General features: G+C 35.5%; 1 protein-coding gene and 1 pseudogene across 1 annotated transcript; both read right to left on the reverse strand.

The window, feature by feature from the left end:
* Positions 1-204: 204 nt before the first annotated feature.
* LOC115968022 lies at positions 205-12,925 on the reverse strand (annotated as a pseudogene).
* Positions 12,926-14,582: 1,657 nt separating this feature from the next.
* On the reverse strand, positions 14,583-16,011 carry LOC115967067. Its single transcript, XM_031086152.1, has 3 exons — positions 15,828-16,011; positions 15,317-15,752; positions 14,583-14,712 (listed from the first exon to the last, which is right to left on the reverse strand). The coding sequence occupies exons 1-3, from the start codon at positions 16,009-16,011 to the stop codon at positions 14,583-14,585; spliced, it is 750 nt and encodes a 249-aa protein (XP_030942012.1).
* Positions 16,012-17,515: the final 1,504 nt, after the last annotated feature.

Genomic DNA, 17,515 nt, shown 5'->3' on the forward strand with positions numbered 1-17,515 from the left:
ACTCGATTTTCAAATGAATCGAGTATTTCATTGAAACTCGATTTTAAGATAATCGAGTATCGAAACAGGGGCATATCCTTATATAGTTTCGAAATAGGGGCATATTGCTAAATTTTTTTAAAATTAAGGGCAAAAGGCTAGAATTCCCTATTTTCACAAATATGTCTATTTCACCAAGTCTCTCTCCGAGACACCAAGACAGTAAATATGTAATGTAATATAATTGAAACTAATTCTTCAGATATTATTACATATAGCGAGTACTCCATATTATATACGGACTATAAAGATATCTTTTTATAAATATTTCAAATTTAACTTATAGCAGATTTGCATATTGCTCAAGACATGGAATAGTCCCTATAAAAAGAATGAAAGCTACTGCTTGTTTGGTACAATAATTTAGATGTAAAAAACTAACCATAAGAAGTCATGAAGCTATGAAATAGTTTCATGGGCTACAATGGAATGTTATAATGCTTAGTTTCATCACCTCCACAAAGCGAAAATGTTGAATTTACCCTTCTGTTGTTGTATTTGACATTCATTTTATATTCTCCTAAGAAGCCATAAAAGCTATAAGAACCATGCTCGTTTGTCTGACCTTGTACCTCCCCAGTTTGCCACTCTTTAAGTAGCTTGTCAACCGTGTCTCCAGCAGGCAAATTTTGAAAATTATTATCAGTCAGGCACATTTGATAACACCCATTAGGATGCAGTGCAGTCCAAAGCAAAATTCCATTCACAGAAGGATGTGAAAAGCCTTCTCTCAGTACTTCTTCTAGGTAAATAGCCTGCACAACATAATTTAATTTGCACATTCATTGATATATTCTAAAGTCTATAAAATTTGGGGTTTCAGCTAAAATTTGAGTAACAATTAGACTTGCTCACCTATGCTTCTTGACCAAGTGTATTGCTGATATCCACTTCTGTAAGCCATATGGGAAGCCCTAATGTGGCCAACTTATCTAGAATAGCTCTCATCAAAGGAGGGTTTGGTATGGTAAAATGCCCCTCTAAACCAATCCCATCCATTGAGACACCACCACGTTCGAGTTCTCTCATCCTTGAAATTTAGGTATCAACTATGGAATTCACATCATTGCAAGTCTCAACCACATTAAATTCATTCATAAAGAGGGTTGCCAATGGATCTGACATGTGTGCTATCTCATAGAAATGCAATGTGGCATTAGGGCCAAGTCGTTGCTCATAGAAATCAAAGTGAAGCATTTCATTGCTAACATCCCAGTGTATGGATTCTTCTTTGTACTTGTTCATTAGACTTTGTATACGCAAATTGACAGCTGATTGTAATTCAGGTCCTGTAAGGTCACGCACCCATTGTGGTGTGTATTTGGGGTCCTCCCAGAATATATTGTGGCCTCTAGCGATGATTTGGTTAGCACGAATAAACTCCAACATATTGTCTGCTATAGTGTAGTTTACCTGCCTTTGGTCAGGTTCTATGGCATACCACTTGAGTTCATTCTCAAAGACTGCTGCATTGAATCGCTTAGCAAACCAATTCTGGAACAAAATGAGAATCTTTGTTTTAGCTTGCCATTTGAAAGTGCTAATAATAAAATTGCTAAGCATTTTAGACAGATGGAATGGAGTAATACTAGAGATACTATCAACTTTACAACACAAGATTCATAAACTGTTATGTCAAATTTTAAACACGAGACCAAAAATTATTAAGAAATTTATATATTATGTTGTTGATGTGGCACTAATCACATTATGTTGTCATGTCAATTTATAACTATTTTTGTAATAAAATTGGTAGTAAATTTTTCATTGGAAGAGGTATCCATTTGACATTGCAGTTAGACGTTGAGCTATAGCTGTAGAGATTTTGTGATATAGATTTTTAAATAAAAAGTTCTTTTTAGCATTTTAAGCTTTTGGAAAATTACAGTAAATAGTTCTTTAAAGTTCTTGATTAATAAAGCATGAATCCTTAAACCTCTAAATTTCAGCTTTTTCTAAAAGACTATAAAACTTAAAAGCTCTTGGTTATGGGCACTCTTTCTTTTCTTTTTTTCTTTTTTTCTAGAAAGAGCTTTAGAGCTCTTAAAGCTCTTTTCTGGTTGTGTGTATATAATGGTCCATAGGACTCTGAACTCATACTCTACTCCATATGTTAGACAGATGAATTAAGATTTGAAGTATAGTATATGGACCATACTTACTTGATAAGGCAAATTGCCAAGAAGAGTATTTGCGATTGCAGAACCAAATGGGAAATCTTTTGAGACTTGCTCTATGTTAATGGCTGCCCCTTGCAACTTATCTCCACGTTCATCTGAGACGTGGATTGTTACAGCACGCTTCCTTTGCTAGAAAACAAATTAAAGATGTTGCCCTTAAAATATTGTTAAGAATATTCTTAAGATAATTGCGATTCTAGAGCTACTGTAATTTTTACTATATAAGCCTTATAAACCATGTGTCAATTTTTATACACAAAATAAAAAATGTATTTAAGAAATATATTTATTATGTTATTTATGTGGCACCAATCACATTCATCGACAAGTCAATTTATAAATCTTTTATACTAAAATTTGATAATAGTTTTAATATTTTCATTAAGATACTCTATTTTGATCATTCTCATTGTTAAATCACTCTACAACAGTATAGATAAGAGTAAATTTGCTATGCTACTACTGGAAACTGAATTTGAGTCTTAAGATATTGCCTTCAAGTATGGAAAGAAAACGCCACAATCTCTCCTCTTTTGTCTCCTAAGTTATCAACAGAGCCTAGAACAAAGTTATTTCATGCACTCACAGTGTTAATAACATGTTGCTGATTTATTCTACATTGCTGCTCTGTAAATGGTTGTAAAGAAGCGCTTGTAATTTCTATATCAATTTGCTTGTCGTCAGAATTCTATACAAATCACAACCAAACAAACAAAAACATTCCGGATAAGTACTTGTTTCATACATTTGAATACTTAATTTTGCACCAGTACTGTTCTATAAATGAGACATACGCAGTGTGTCACTGGCAATATCTTGGAAATCAATAAATCTAGAAACACAAAATTTTCATAACAATTGAGGTGCCATGTTGTGATTATTGTTAATAAAAATGTCGTCCATAGTGGCCTCGTATGAAAGTAATGTTCTAATCACAACTTGTCACGTTAAAAGTGTTAAAAAGTGCTAGAAATATATTTACCTAAAGGGTTAGAATTGAGAAACTGGATGGTGAAGTCACAACACATCCACCCTTGAGAAATGACCAACATCCATGCTCTGCTATAACAGTCCCTATGTAGTCATATGACACATCTTGTGACTTCAGGCTTGCCTTTATGAGAGCTGATTCTGCACCTTGTATCTTGACCCAACCTATTAAGCACCAAAAAATAGCATATTAGTGTGAGATTCAAGTAACTTTAACCCACCTGTTGATTTTGACAGTTTTTAGACCTCTTAAAACACAATTGAATTAACCTAGGTAATTAGCCAAGTTGTTACTTAGTCCAATTTAACAAATCTAGGTTATCACAATCATAAAGATCATATCATGCAAAGCAGCGGAAAAATAAATAACACAAAGATATGATCACCCAGGAAACCAAACCGGTAAAAACTTGGGGAGGATTTGACCTAGCTATCCTCAAGGTAAACTTGAATCCATTATCTTGAAAGAATCGAAGTTCATAGAGTAAGACTTACAAGCCCCCACGCTCGACTTCTTATTGCTACCAACCAGTAGACTTACTAACACGACCACGTGCAAGCTTCGAATCCACAAACTCCTTCTTGAAAACCCTAAGTTTGTGTAAAGAAAAGCTTCTCTAGATCCTACAAGAGATTCACACAAACAGCAATATGAGCAACACTAAAACATGACTGGGGTTTGCCTTTTATACTTAGGACAAATTAAAAAACCCTAAACATTTTAAACAACTAGGGCTGAGTTGGAAATCTGCAGAAAAACACATTCTGCCCGAGATTCGATGGATCGAGCCTAAGCTTCGATCGATTGAGCCAGGCCGAAATGCACAATACTTTCTACATTAACTCAATTCCAACTTTACATAAAATATACAACTTTGAGCAAGACTAAAACACTTCTAAACACATTGTTTTGATCATGGTTTGCCAACAATACACATTAGAGTTTAAAATACATAAAAACCTAAGTCTTTAGAACCTAACAAACTCTCCCTTTGACAATCCGTGACAAAACACAACTAGAAGCTCAAAGTTTACAAAATAAAAGCCCTTTACACAAATAATGCTCATAAAACAAATTCAATCCTAACTACTATCTATCAGTTGCAAGTGTAGACAGCAACTCAATTGAATCAACCTGAATATTTTCTGAAACACTAAACAAAATGCATAACCGCATCTGTGGAAAAAATACAAGTAAATGAAGTAAATTCTTGATTTCAAACAACACATAATAAAAACATATATCAATGAAAAAAAACTCATATATATAAATCAATAAACAGTTGAAAACAAGAAACATATAAGGTAATAAAAATAACACTCCCCCTAACATGAATATCCTATCAAAAATATGGCAAGAGCTATAAAGATAAAATACAATGTGAAGCACCTAGATACAATCTAAACTCCACAAGCTCTAACCAACAAACAAAAACTCTCCCCCTGAAAACGAAAGCTCTACAAAGTACTCCCCCTTTTTGTGACGTAATGCCAAAGGGCAAACAAAATCCATCATCAAAAGGGAGGTGGTGTGGAAGAACGTCTAAACTGTGCCAACTCTGCATACAAGGTATGGATCTCATCAAGCACGTCTATCAAAATCTATCCATGAGCCGCCTGAAAGATCAAGACATGATCCAACGTACGTCGAATGTTTGAATCATCCAAAGTAGTCGATGGAGGAACATCAGCAGCAGCACCAGACGTCTCAGCAGCATCAGTACCTGTAGAAGAGGGAGGAGGGGGAATAGTACTAGATGACACACCTCTAGGATGCAAAGGAGACTCTCAAGTGAGCAGCCCTCTGTATAAGAAAGGTGGCACCTATGGGAGCAACAACATGAACAGGCTCACTAGAAAGGAAACCATCTAAACCCAAAAACAGCAGAATTCTATGAATGAAAATAGGATGAATAAGCGCATGCCCTATAACAGAACTCCTACGAACCTCGTTCAAAGAACAAAGGAACAGATGTGGGAAACTAATAGACGCACCAGAAATGAATGCATACAAAAACACACATCGCTCTAGAGGGATGGTATAGAGATGAGAAATAGGCCACAACGAATGACATGTTATCCTAAAGAAAAGATAGGTAGTCTTGGTAAGCTCAGCGGACGTGATCCGAGGATCAGAACTCCACTGGATAGACGACCCAATGATGTATGACATGACAACATCTAAGGGAGGAGACTCATCATAGGGATAGTCAGGCTCTCAAACAACCGGAACCCCAAGAGCCTTAGCCACTACCCGATGGGTAATGGTAAACTCAACACCTCGTATCCAACTCCTAACAAGGGTGTTGGAATCATAGACGTGGCAAGAGAGATTCGAGAAGAACTCTCTAATCAGGGCGGTTGGGGGTGGATGATCTATCTCTAAGAGAGGCAACCAACCTCTAGACTCAAAGTTAGCCCTAATGGCCGGATCAATCTCATCTAAAATCACAACACACTCAACCCAAATCTTACGCTTACAATTCAAAGTCTCAAATGCCTCTCTGCATTTATCATTCCTAAACACCTCACTCCTAGAGGGAGACTCAGAGAAAGTGGAGAGGGTCCTATAGGCTCTAGTTTTCCTAGGCATGGTACTAGGATAAGGACCAAAACACAAAGCAAAGGAACCAAAAAAAAAAACAAAGGGCAGACTGCAAGTTAGCACAAAAAAATATTGAACAAAAATCTATATGATGCATGAACAAATTCAATGACATGATGCATGTCCTAATGCAGTGCAATTACGTTCAAATAAGTTCAAATTCACAAAATTGGCTTGAGCATAGAGTTTCTAACACAAAAACCCCAAAATTTAGAAAAACCGCATGATCAATTGGAAAGATATTGACTAATTGATCATCACACAAAATAGATTTCAGAAAATAATGACCAATTACATCAAATCATCAAGCCAATTTCATCAATTTAGTTAAATTTGAACAAAATCCCCAATTTGGGTTAATTACAAGCCCTAGAATTTTCAATTCCTCAAAAACCACAAAATTGATCAAATTAAACCACAAGAATCATGATTATAACATCCTAGAACAAAAACCCAATGATCAATTTCACAAAATATGGTTTGAATCATCAAAAACCCCAAAATATGCTAAGTCCGAAAATACCCCTTTAATGCATGAAAAAATGCATGTAAAATAGAAAATAAATGAAAAAAGAGAGGGTACAATGGACATACCAGCTTAGGGAGAGAAAAACCTTGCAAGAAGATTGGCCAAAAATGACAAAAAATCTCAATGGAGCCTTGCCAAGTCAGAGAGAGAGGAAAGTTTGAAAAAGTTTTCAAAAACTAGTTTGAACGAGTCAAATCTGAGTTTTTTAAAAAACCTAATTCAAGAGTTTCAATTGATCAAAAAACAGCTTTGATCGATCAAAATAGACAGAGACTCGTTAAAACAATTTTAAAAAATTTTGATTGATCGAAAATCAGTGTTGATCAATCGAAACAAACAAAGGCTCACTAAAACATTTTAAAAAAAATTTCGATTGATCGAAAAATAGAATGGATCAATCGAAACTGGCAGAGGCTCACTAAAATGAGGAAAAACATAGTTTTAAAAAAAAAACATTTAGGAACAACTCAAAGCATTGAAATTGAGGAACAAAATGCATGAGTCTGTGATGATATGATTTTCAAAAACAAAAATTTAAGCCCAAAATTCCCAAAATTAAAATTTCTTGCGTTCTCCATAAATTTTTAAACATCAAGTTAATTTTGCACAAAAGTCAAGGTATTTGCAAAACTTGGTTGGTCAGACCATAAACACACACAATAACATGTACAATGTTTAGCAAAGAGTAACTTGTGTAGCGTGTGCAACTAGCAAAATTTTGAGATACATGTGAGGTGATATGTGAATAGCAATCAATCACAAAGTCTACAAAATTCATCACATAGAATTTAAAAAAGACTATCACCTAAAGAGTTACATCATATAATTCCCACATCTCCTAGAATATAAGCTTGTAATCATATAAGTTTCTTGAATTTATGCCTCATAATATACACACCAAATTTAATTCATTCAAAAACTTATTAAAAAGTCAGGATAATGTACACACCAATTTTAAGTATGTGATTTGGCATCAAGCCTAATGGTACACACCAATTTTAAGTATTAAGCAATTAAACTGAGGCTTCACCTTATGTTCTTTTTGTGCATATGCTACATTTTCTCGAGCACAAAATCTTACGATATGCACTCAGGTGTTCATGATTGGCTAGTGAATAGTGGTGAGATGGTTATTTATGCCTTTCTCTAAAAGATCAAGTCCGACAGTTAAAAACATGTGACTTCAAGATCAGGACAAAGTAATCAAAAACCATAAACATCTTTCCCACACAACATGCACTACAAAGCTTCAACTAGTAATGTGCAATAAGTAAGCTCATCAAACTTAAACAAGATACAAAAGACATGTTATGTGAAAATAAATTGACCAACCTTGTTCTCAAAAACCAAGAAGAATAGTACAAAACACAATTTGCTTCCTTTTTCTTCCCTTTTTCCCCCTTTTTTTTTATTTAAAAAAATACCTAGAATGAAATGCATGAATATTATGCAATGCAAATCCTAGAAAACAAAAAAAAAAAAAAAAAACAAAAAAAAAACAAAACAAAACAAAACAAAACCAAAGAACAATGGTCATAAAGGGTAGAGCAATGAAGCACATGGACCATGTTAGAAAGACTCAGTTAGTTCAAGTCTTTTACATCCAAAACTTTTTAGATGTACCATGAGTATTGGAGTTTTTATTCACATAGGAATGATTACCAACTCTAGGATTGGAATAAAAGTTTAAAGCCTTTACCAATTCACCAATAAGTACCATAGGATCTTGTGCTTGAGGCACAAGTACTTTTGGTTTGTTCACTCTCTTTGCAGCTTGCAGCTTGTAACAGTTTGGACGTATGTATCCAGACTTTCCAAAAAAGTGACAAACCCATGCAGGTTTATCATGTGTCTTGTCCTTAGATAGGGTAGGCTTTTAAGACTTAGACTCTTTCAGATCAACCCTAATCTTCCTAGATGATGAAACTTCTATGGGTTTGACAACCTCACTCACAGGGGGTTTGACAGTTTCACTCACAATCTCACTCATAGAAGGTTCAGAAGAAGATGAAGGGACAAAGTTTGTGGAATAGGGAGTAGACACAGAGATGCTTTCAACATAACCTAATCCAAATTTATCAGAAGGAGACTTTTGAATACTCAACATTTGATCAAGTTTAGAACTAGCAGATCTAGCAACAGATAAATCAAGTTCCAAATATTTAACATTATCAAGCAAAAGTATATTCTCTGATTTCACATTGTTCAAAAGTTCATTAGCATCAAACAGTTTTACAAGCAAATTCTTCTTATCAAGCTCAAGAGATTCAATTTTCTTCAGGCCAAATTCAACATTCATAGCATCCTTTGCAGCAACTTTGCAAAGTTTATTATAGGCCTCTTAAAAATCTGCATCCTCAAAAAGTACCCCATCAGAAGGGTTCTCTTCAAAAGATATGCTCTCATTGACTACAGCAGTAGCAGTGAAAGTAATGAAGTTTTCATCCTCGTCACAATCAGACTCATTATCAGAAACTTCACCATCACTAAGGGTTACAGTCATAGCCTTACCCTTAGACTTCAAATAGGTAGGACATTCAGATTTCATGTGACCATGCCCTTGACATCCAAAACACTGAGAACCCAAAAAATTATTAGAAGATTGACCTACTTTTTCTCTAGGTTTATCATTATGGTTAACCTTAGTGGGATCATGCTTCCTAAAGTTTCTAGGTTCAGTAGTGTTCGTGCCTTTTGCCTTTCTGTTACTATTCATGAGAAAGTTTCTAAAGTTCTTGGTAAGGTAAGCAATCTCTGTAGCAGAGAGCTCATCATCAAATCCATCACTTTCAACATCATCAACTGACTTAAGAGCCATTAATTTAGATTTGGTAGTTTTGGGTAGGTCCAACTCATAAGATTGAAGAGATCCTACAAGTTCATTAACAAGGATGGAGTCCACATCCTTACTTTCAGTAATGGCAGTCACCTTAGGTCTAAAGTCTTCACTTAAAGATCTAAGAATCTTCCTAACAATTTTAGGTTGATCATAAATTTCACCCAAGTTAAAAGCAGAATTAACAATATCATTCAATTTAGCATAGAATTCATCAAAAGATTCATCATCAGACATCCTAATGCTTTCAAATTTAGAAGTCAATTGCTGCAATTTATTGATTTTGACAGTCTTTGTGCCTTCATGCACAGTCTGGAGGATATTCCAAGCAGTATAAAATGCCTCAACATTAGAGATTCTCTTAAATTCCTCTACAGAAACAGCGTTAAAGATAGCATTCATAGCCTTGCTATTGAACGCAGCTGTTTCTTTCTGAGAAGTTTCCCACTCACTAATAGGAGTAGTGGGCTTTTCTCATCCGTATTCAACGGAGTTCCAAACTCTCTCATCAATCGATTTCAGGAATGCTTTCATCCTTACTTTCCAATAAGCATAATTATTCTCATCAAAGTGAGGAGGAAAAACTAGAGAGTGTCCGTGTTCCATGACAACAGGGGTTAAGGATCAGCTTGGTGATAAAAAAATCAACAACAAGAGAGCAACCAACTCTGATACCACTTGACAGTTTTTAAACCCCTTAAAACACAACTAAATTAACCTAGGTAATTAGCCAAGTTTTTACTTAGTCCAATTTAACAAATCTAGGTTATCACAATTATAAATATCATATCATGCAAAGCAGCGAAAAAATAAATAATACAAAGATATGATCACCCAGGAAACCAAACCGGTAAAAACCAGGGAAGGATTTGACCTAGCTATCCTCAAGGTAAACTAGAATCTACTATCTTGAAATAAGTTCATACAATAAGACTTATAAGCCCCCACGCTCGACTTCTTATTACTATCAACTAGTAAAACTTACTAACACGACCATGTGCAAGCTCCAAATCCATGGACTCCTTCTTTCTTGGATTCACCACCAGATACAAGCACACCCACTTATGTTTTCTTTAAACTTCAATGGCAATAACCGAGTTGATCATCAAGATGTAGATAATATCTCCTCCTTGAAAACCCTAAGTTTGTGTAAAGGAAAGCTCTTCTAGATCTCACAAGAGATTTACACAAACAGCAATATGAGCAACACTAAAACGTGGCTGGGGTTTGCTTTTTATACTTAGGACAAATTAGAAAACCCTAAACATTTGAAACAACTAGGGCTGAGTTGGAAATCTGTAGAAAAACACATTCTGCCCGAGATTTGATGGATCGAGCCAGGCCGAAATGCACAATACTTTCTGCATTAGCTCGATTCCAACTTTACATAAATATACAACTTTGAGCAAGACTAAAACATTTCTAAACACATTGTTTTGATCATGGTTTACCAACAATACACATTAGAGTTCCAAATACATAAAAACCTTTTTCTTTTTTTTGAGAAACAAATACATAAAAACCTAAGTCTTTAGAACCTAACAGATTTGGTAGACAGCAGTTTCAATTTCATTTATGTCAGGCCGTAAAAGGGAATTTGTCCACAATAGTCAAAAGGCATGGTTATGGGCTGAGCTTGGCAGCATGTGAAATTATCGGTACAGTTTTTCGTTTTACATTTTTTTTTTTTTAACAACTTATTCATTATTCTATAAGCAAAGGTAATAAAATAAAATAAGCTCATTCAAAACACACAATCTGCCACTAATAGTGCCTACAGAATTTTGGCCTTAAATATGATGTATAATGTGTACTATTTATTGGACTTGGACAGAAAGAATCCACAAAGATACCTAGGAAATGTTCTTTTTTTTGTCATTTTATATGATGGGAGCGTCTAGTGGGGGACTGGGAAAGGTGGTAAAAGTAATTTGCATTACGTGAGATAAGATTCTCCCAAACTTGAGAGTTGAGATGATACTGAAGTTCGAGGTAGTCCTGTATACTACATATAAAAAGGAATAATGAACATTATGGACCAACAATCCTTCGTGGTCTTGTTGGTTAGGATACTCAGCTCTCACCCGAGAGACCAGGGTTCAAGTCCCGGCAACGGAACTTTTTAATTCTATTCCAAATAATATTTTTTATTTTGCCAAAAGTTGAGAAGCAATTGCTATTTGCATAAATAAATTCTATTTCAAATAATATTTTTCAAGTTAAAGAGGAAGAAGAAGAACCTTACTTGAGAAACAGAAATAAGTGCCCCGAGTGAGATTGTGCAATAAGAAAGCCGGCCAAAATACAATACTTGCAGAACCACCAACACTACCTTTGACACTAACAGGCTCATCATCTTTGAGAATCCCTCCATTGTAAAGTGCCTTCTCTGGCTGCCCTTTACACTGCCAAACAAGTAACACCATACATTAATTAAACATTTATTTGTACATTACCACTACAACATTTTGGAAGAAATCAAACAATTTTAACAATGCCCATGTAAAAAAAATAAAAAATTGAACTTAATGGTAATTGCCACTTTTGATGGTTTTTAGACTCCTTAAAACACAATTGATTAACCTAGGTAATTAGTCAAGTTGTTACTTAGTCCAATTTCACAAGTGTAGGTTATCACAACAACAAAGATCAAATCAAGCAAAATAGCGGAAAATAAATAATACAAGATATGATCACCCAGGAAACCAAACCAGTAAAAACCTGGGGAGGATTTGACCTAGCTATCCTCAAGGTAAACTTGAATCCACTATCTTGAAAGAATCTAAGTTCATATAATAAGACTTACAAGCCCCCATGCTCGACTTCTTATTGCTACCCACTAGTAGAACTTACTGACACAACCACGTGCAAGTTCCGAATCCACGAACTCCTTCTTTCTTAGATACACCACCAGATACAAGCACACCCGCTTGTGTTTTCTTTAAACTTCAATGGTAGCAACTGAATTGATCATCAAAGTGTAGATAAATCTTCTCCTTGAAAACCCTAAGTTTGTGTAAAGGAAAACTCCTCTAGATCTCACAAGAGATTTACACAAACCGCAATTATGAGCAACAATAAAACGTGGCTAGGGTTTGCCTTTTATACTTGGGACAAATAAGAAACCCTAAAAACGTTTTAAAACACTTAGGGCTGAATTGGAAAAAATCTACAGAAAATCATTCTGCCCGAGCTTCGATCGATCGAGCCTATCTTTCGATTGATCAAGCAAGGCCGAAAGGCATAATGCTTTCCTGCTTTAACTCGATTCCAACTTTACATAAATGCACAACTTTGAGCTAGACTAAAATACTTCTAAACACATTGTTTGATTATGGTTTGCCAACAATACAAATTAGAGTTCTAAATACATAAATCCTAAGTCTTTAGAATCTAACAACTTTTTTATGTATACCTCAGTGCAAGCAGTGTAATCATACAAAGGCCCATCTGCAGTATAGAACAAAGAGTAGTAGTTATAGTGAAAACCTCATTAAAAAAATCAAATATTTGAACCAAAGAAAGAGAGGTTGTGTGAGAGAAAGAACCATATGAAGCAACCAAAGGACAGCCTATGACAAGGAAGAAAGCCAAGAGGCTAAAGCTAAAAGTAAGAGAAGGACTATCCCTCATGTTTTGTGACAGTACAAACAGAAAGCTTTTTAGACAGGGAATGAAGTAGTTTAGGTCTTATATACAAAAGGCTTTTACTTACTCCAAGTAACCCTCCAAAACAAGGGAGGTAACAATTTACAAGGCAGAGAAAGGGTGCACTTAAAGGTTAGGAGAGGTGTGGGGGTTCACAAGGGAACTGTGGTCAGGCCTGAGTAGCCCCGTGCCTTGATCACATGTTATGTGAGAGAGGCTCTTGTGGACATAATTTTCACTAATGAAAGAACTACTAGAAATCTCCATTTTGGATGGTGCATTCATGGTCTGCAGTAAAGGACAGTGACCTTCGTGTGAGAGGTTCATAATAGGGTGCTTTCTTAAAGGAGAGCAGTTCTAGTGCCAAAAACTACTTCATAATTTTTTGTCACAATTTTAACGTGACAAACTATGAATAATTTCTACAACTTTTTGTTACAATTTTGATGTGACAAACTATAAGTGATTGTCTATCATTTATACATTAATCCACTATTTTTTTTTCACCATTCACACTCTGTTCCATCATAGTTGTGGCAAAGAAGTTATATAATACTTTGAAGTAATAGATTTTTTCTAAGACAAAGGCTGCTTTGCTTACAATTCTAGTCCCGTGTGTCCAAAGAGCGTGCAGGAAAGATTTCATGACTAAAACTCGCACGCGAGCATGAGTCATGAGATGAAGATAGTAGTTGGGGGACCATGGTTAAATTCATGAATTTTGGACCTGCTTGCTGTACCTGCCGTAAAATTCTATTGCTTGCTAGACATAGCTAAAAAAAGTTAAATGACTTACCTTCCACTAATAGAAATTCGTGCAATTATAATAAAAATGAGTTAATGTTTGTGGATTAGTAGGTCTACCTTCCACTATGTTTCTAGTCACTCCCTCGTTGGTCAGAAGAAAATTCTTAATAAATTTTTGGACAGAACAACTATTCTAATACCTGATGTGTAGTTAAAATTTAGTGAAGAAAAGTGTGAGAAATGACCAGAAAGTAGGAAGGGTTTGGAGAATTTTAAGAAGTGAAAATTGAGGAAAAAAACGCATCCAATAAGTATGTGTCAGAGAATTACAATTTACAAGACCACCCAACTCACTCTAGCTCTTACAAAGTGGTATCTCAAAGTTCCAAAAGAAGACTTCTACACCCTCCATCTAAGCTGTACAAGAAAGTCCCCAAGTTAATCCCAGAAACAGTAACGCTTTATAGGATCTTTCTGTTCAGGTGTAGGTAACCCATATCTTCACATACACGTCCATTTCACAGGTGTGGACCTACATATCAGTCTCACATAAGGCACGTGAACCTATACATATGAAAATTTCTATTTTTAAAGAGTGCCCATATCGCAAGGCCCGACCACGGGTGCGTTTTCAGATTCGGATGCAGATACGGGTGTAGGTGCAGGACTCGGCAATTTTTAAAAAAATAAGGTGTGGGTTAATATATTGCTAGGCATGCCTTTTCACATTATATAAACATATACCAAATTTAAGAGCAATAGTAGATAATAACCAAAACATGATGTTCATAAATTAAATACAATCCACAAGTTTGAAACTAAAATATTCCATGATGTTCAAAAATTAGAATATAACTCACAAGTTTGAAACTAAAACAAAATAAAAGATAATCAACAAGACAATCAAATACAACCATCATCATCTTCAAGATTAATAGCTTCACTTCGAACTTCACTTTCACTAGTAGTAACACCAGTGCTAACATTCGCGATAACCATGGCCTCCAACTATGGCTCATCAAGTGTAAGGGCAACATTCTCAAGAATTCCAGCTCCTCCATGTATGTCGCTCTCATTCCAAGAATCTCTTGCAATATCCCACATCTTTGTTGCTATATTTTCGTACTCCTCATTGCACCTTGACAAGAGTCAAAGATTAGAATGCACATATACCAAATCCTCAGCGTGTGCAAGAGCCATTTTGTTTCTTTTTAAAGAATGAATATATTTGTATGTGCTTCAATTCCTTTCAGCACATGAGGATGAACAAGGTTGTCCAAGAAGTTTAAGGGCAAGGGCTTGAAGAGTTTGAAATAAGGAGCCATGGTATTTCCACCAAACCAAAGGTTGTAAGGCCCACCTATCTATCAAGGCATCTGGTGAAGGAAACCTTCCTCCTGAAAATGCAACAAACTCAACTTTCACCACCCTTAAGTCATTCCTATCTTCAAAGTATTGATCCAAACACTTGCTCCTTTCCATAGAAATTTCATGATCCTGATGTGGAGAGATGTGTTTTGGATTCTCTGAAAATCATTCCATGGAGTAATACCTAGTTAAAGATTAAAAAACAAATATAGACGAAACGTGTGTTTTACTAGAAGGGGGAACTAAGGAAAAATAGAAAATAAATGTGCTTACTTAGGATTTAAGGAATGAGTATATCATACACCACACCCGAAAATGAGCTATACTCATCATCTTCCAAGCCTTCATGCCGATATATTGCTGCCTTCACCTACTCTATCATCAAATCCCACATCTCATACACAAGATGAAGACAAGACTTATCTGTGTTGGCTACTCGTAGCATATCATAAATAGGTGTTGGGAATTCAAGGATGTAATCAACAGTATCCCACCAACGATCACTTAGAATCATATCTTTCACATTTTGAGCTTTTCCAACATCATCCTCCCTATAAGAAGCACATTGGTCACTAATAGCCATGGCTTGAAGACATCTTTTTATCAACTTCAACCTTTTCAGCATTACAACAACCGAAGCAAATCTAGTATCAACAACTTGGAGTAGTTTTAATGGACAAAATTCATTAAACATTGCCAACCTCGTTAAATGGTTCATGATATAAATACGTATGAAGGATGCATCATTAACAATACGTGTAATCCAACTACATTCATCATATGTAACTTCATTCTTTTCAGTATTTTTTGCTGCACAAATATTCTTCAAAGTTAGATTGAGAGTGTGGACAACACAAGGTGTCCAAAATATTTTAGGATACTCACCTTCAATAAGAACTCCAGCCGACTTCATCATAGTAGTATTATCAATGATGACCAGGACAACTTTTTCATGTTCAATCTCTTCTATAGCATCCTCCAACACCCCAACAATATAATGTTTGTTTTTGAACTCACCTGACCCATCAATTGCATTTATAAACACTGGACCCCCATCTGATACAACCATAATATTAATAAGAGGCCTCCTTTGTGGATCTGACCATCCATTAGAAACTATACTTACACCATTTTCAAGCCAAAAGTCCTCAATTGGTTTCAAAAGTCTTCCAACATGAGCTATTTCTCTTTGCAAAAAGTGTTGTTCTCAAGGTATTGTATCCAGGAGGAACATAACCCTGAATGCTATAGGTAGCAACATATGAATAGGAACTATGATAATATGGGTTCCTTGCAAAGTTAAACAGAAACCCACCGACGTAAAACATCCTAGCAATTTTACTATCCAATTCATGTCTAGCATTATTCTGGAATGCTTTCTCCAAAGGAGAATTCATAGTCACCTTCCTCCTCTTACCATCAATTGGATTTGTACTATCACTCCCTTCCTATCTCTTAAATGAGGGAATAGGTATAGGCCCACAGCCTAGGGGAGGTGGGGGGTAAGTGAATTTGACTTCTCTTTTCTCTCTCTAACTTTTCTCTCTCAATCTAATCATGCATTCGCTGCATTTCCAACCTATGGCTCGGTGTCACCTTAGGGCATGCTCTAATACCTTTATTACTATTTTTTAATAAATGAGCCTTAACCCTAGAATAGGATCCCAAAAAAACTCCACCACAGTAGTTGCACTTAAATTGTGTGTTTCCACCTGATTTAACAATAGAACCAGGTAGTTTTTCTACTTTAGTCACATACTTCCAAAAAGGAGCTTCATCATTTGGCACTTCTTCATTAGATGAAGGTGAATTTTCTATGCTAGTAACTTCATCCATTGCAAATTCAATAGATTCAATTTAACCTACAAATAATAACTATTAACTAAATAAAAAATCAAACCCAAGTTACAACATTACAGCTTATATGAAAAAATTTTAAAAATTTAAAAAATCAGATCACAGATTCACAATGAGTAATAGTCAGAGCATATGAGAGTATAAGGAGCTTGAGATTAAAAAACTGAGATTGGAAGCTTTAACTAGTTTGATACCTGAGTTTAGAGTGGGTCGGTGAGGTGAGGTGAGCTTGAGACCAAGAGTCATGCAAAGAATAGGAGAATGAGAATGTGTCTTAGGGAGTGACAGAGTGCGTCTATGAGAGAAGGGAGACAGAGAGCAGAGAGCCGAAAAGTGATTGGAGAACTGAGATAATCTAGGGTTTTGTTATTAAGTTCAAACAGTACGTTTTGCACCCTTTTTTTTTTTTTTTTTTTTTTTTTAAAATTTTGGCCTGAATCAGCCAATACGGCCTAAATCGATGTGTTTTAGCGGTTTCACCCGATATGGACCGATTCAGCCCTTGTCGACGTGTATTAGGGGAAAAAAAAAAAAAAAAAAAAAAAAAAAAAAAAAAAAAAAAAAAAAAACCTGGACATGGCACTCGTAGAGAGGGAAAATTCCTGACCTATCACAAGCTGACATGTCACATTACTAAGTCCACAAAATACAGCCAATTACAAAGCACCAGTACTGCTATCAGGTTTTGCTATCACTATTCAGAAGCCAATAGAAAT

This window comes from Quercus lobata, chromosome 11, assembly GCF_001633185.2.
Source record: "Quercus lobata isolate SW786 chromosome 11, ValleyOak3.0 Primary Assembly, whole genome shotgun sequence".
Lineage (NCBI taxonomy): Eukaryota > Viridiplantae > Streptophyta > Magnoliopsida > Fagales > Fagaceae > Quercus > Quercus lobata.

Bases quoted from the DNA above. Each gene is read 5' to 3' on its own strand.
- LOC115967067 (XM_031086152.1), bottom strand. From the start codon at position 16,011: ATGGTTGTATCAGATGGGGGTCCAGTGTTTATAAATGCAATTGATGGG. The intron at 15,753-15,827 runs GTGAGTATCCTA...ATATTTGTGCAG, and splicing joins GGCTGGAGTTCTTATTGAAG to CAAAAAATACTGAAAAGAAT. The intron at 14,713-15,316 runs GTAGGTGAAGGC...ACTCTTGTCAAG, and splicing joins ATGTGGGATTTGATGATAGA to GTGCAATGAGGAGTACGAAA.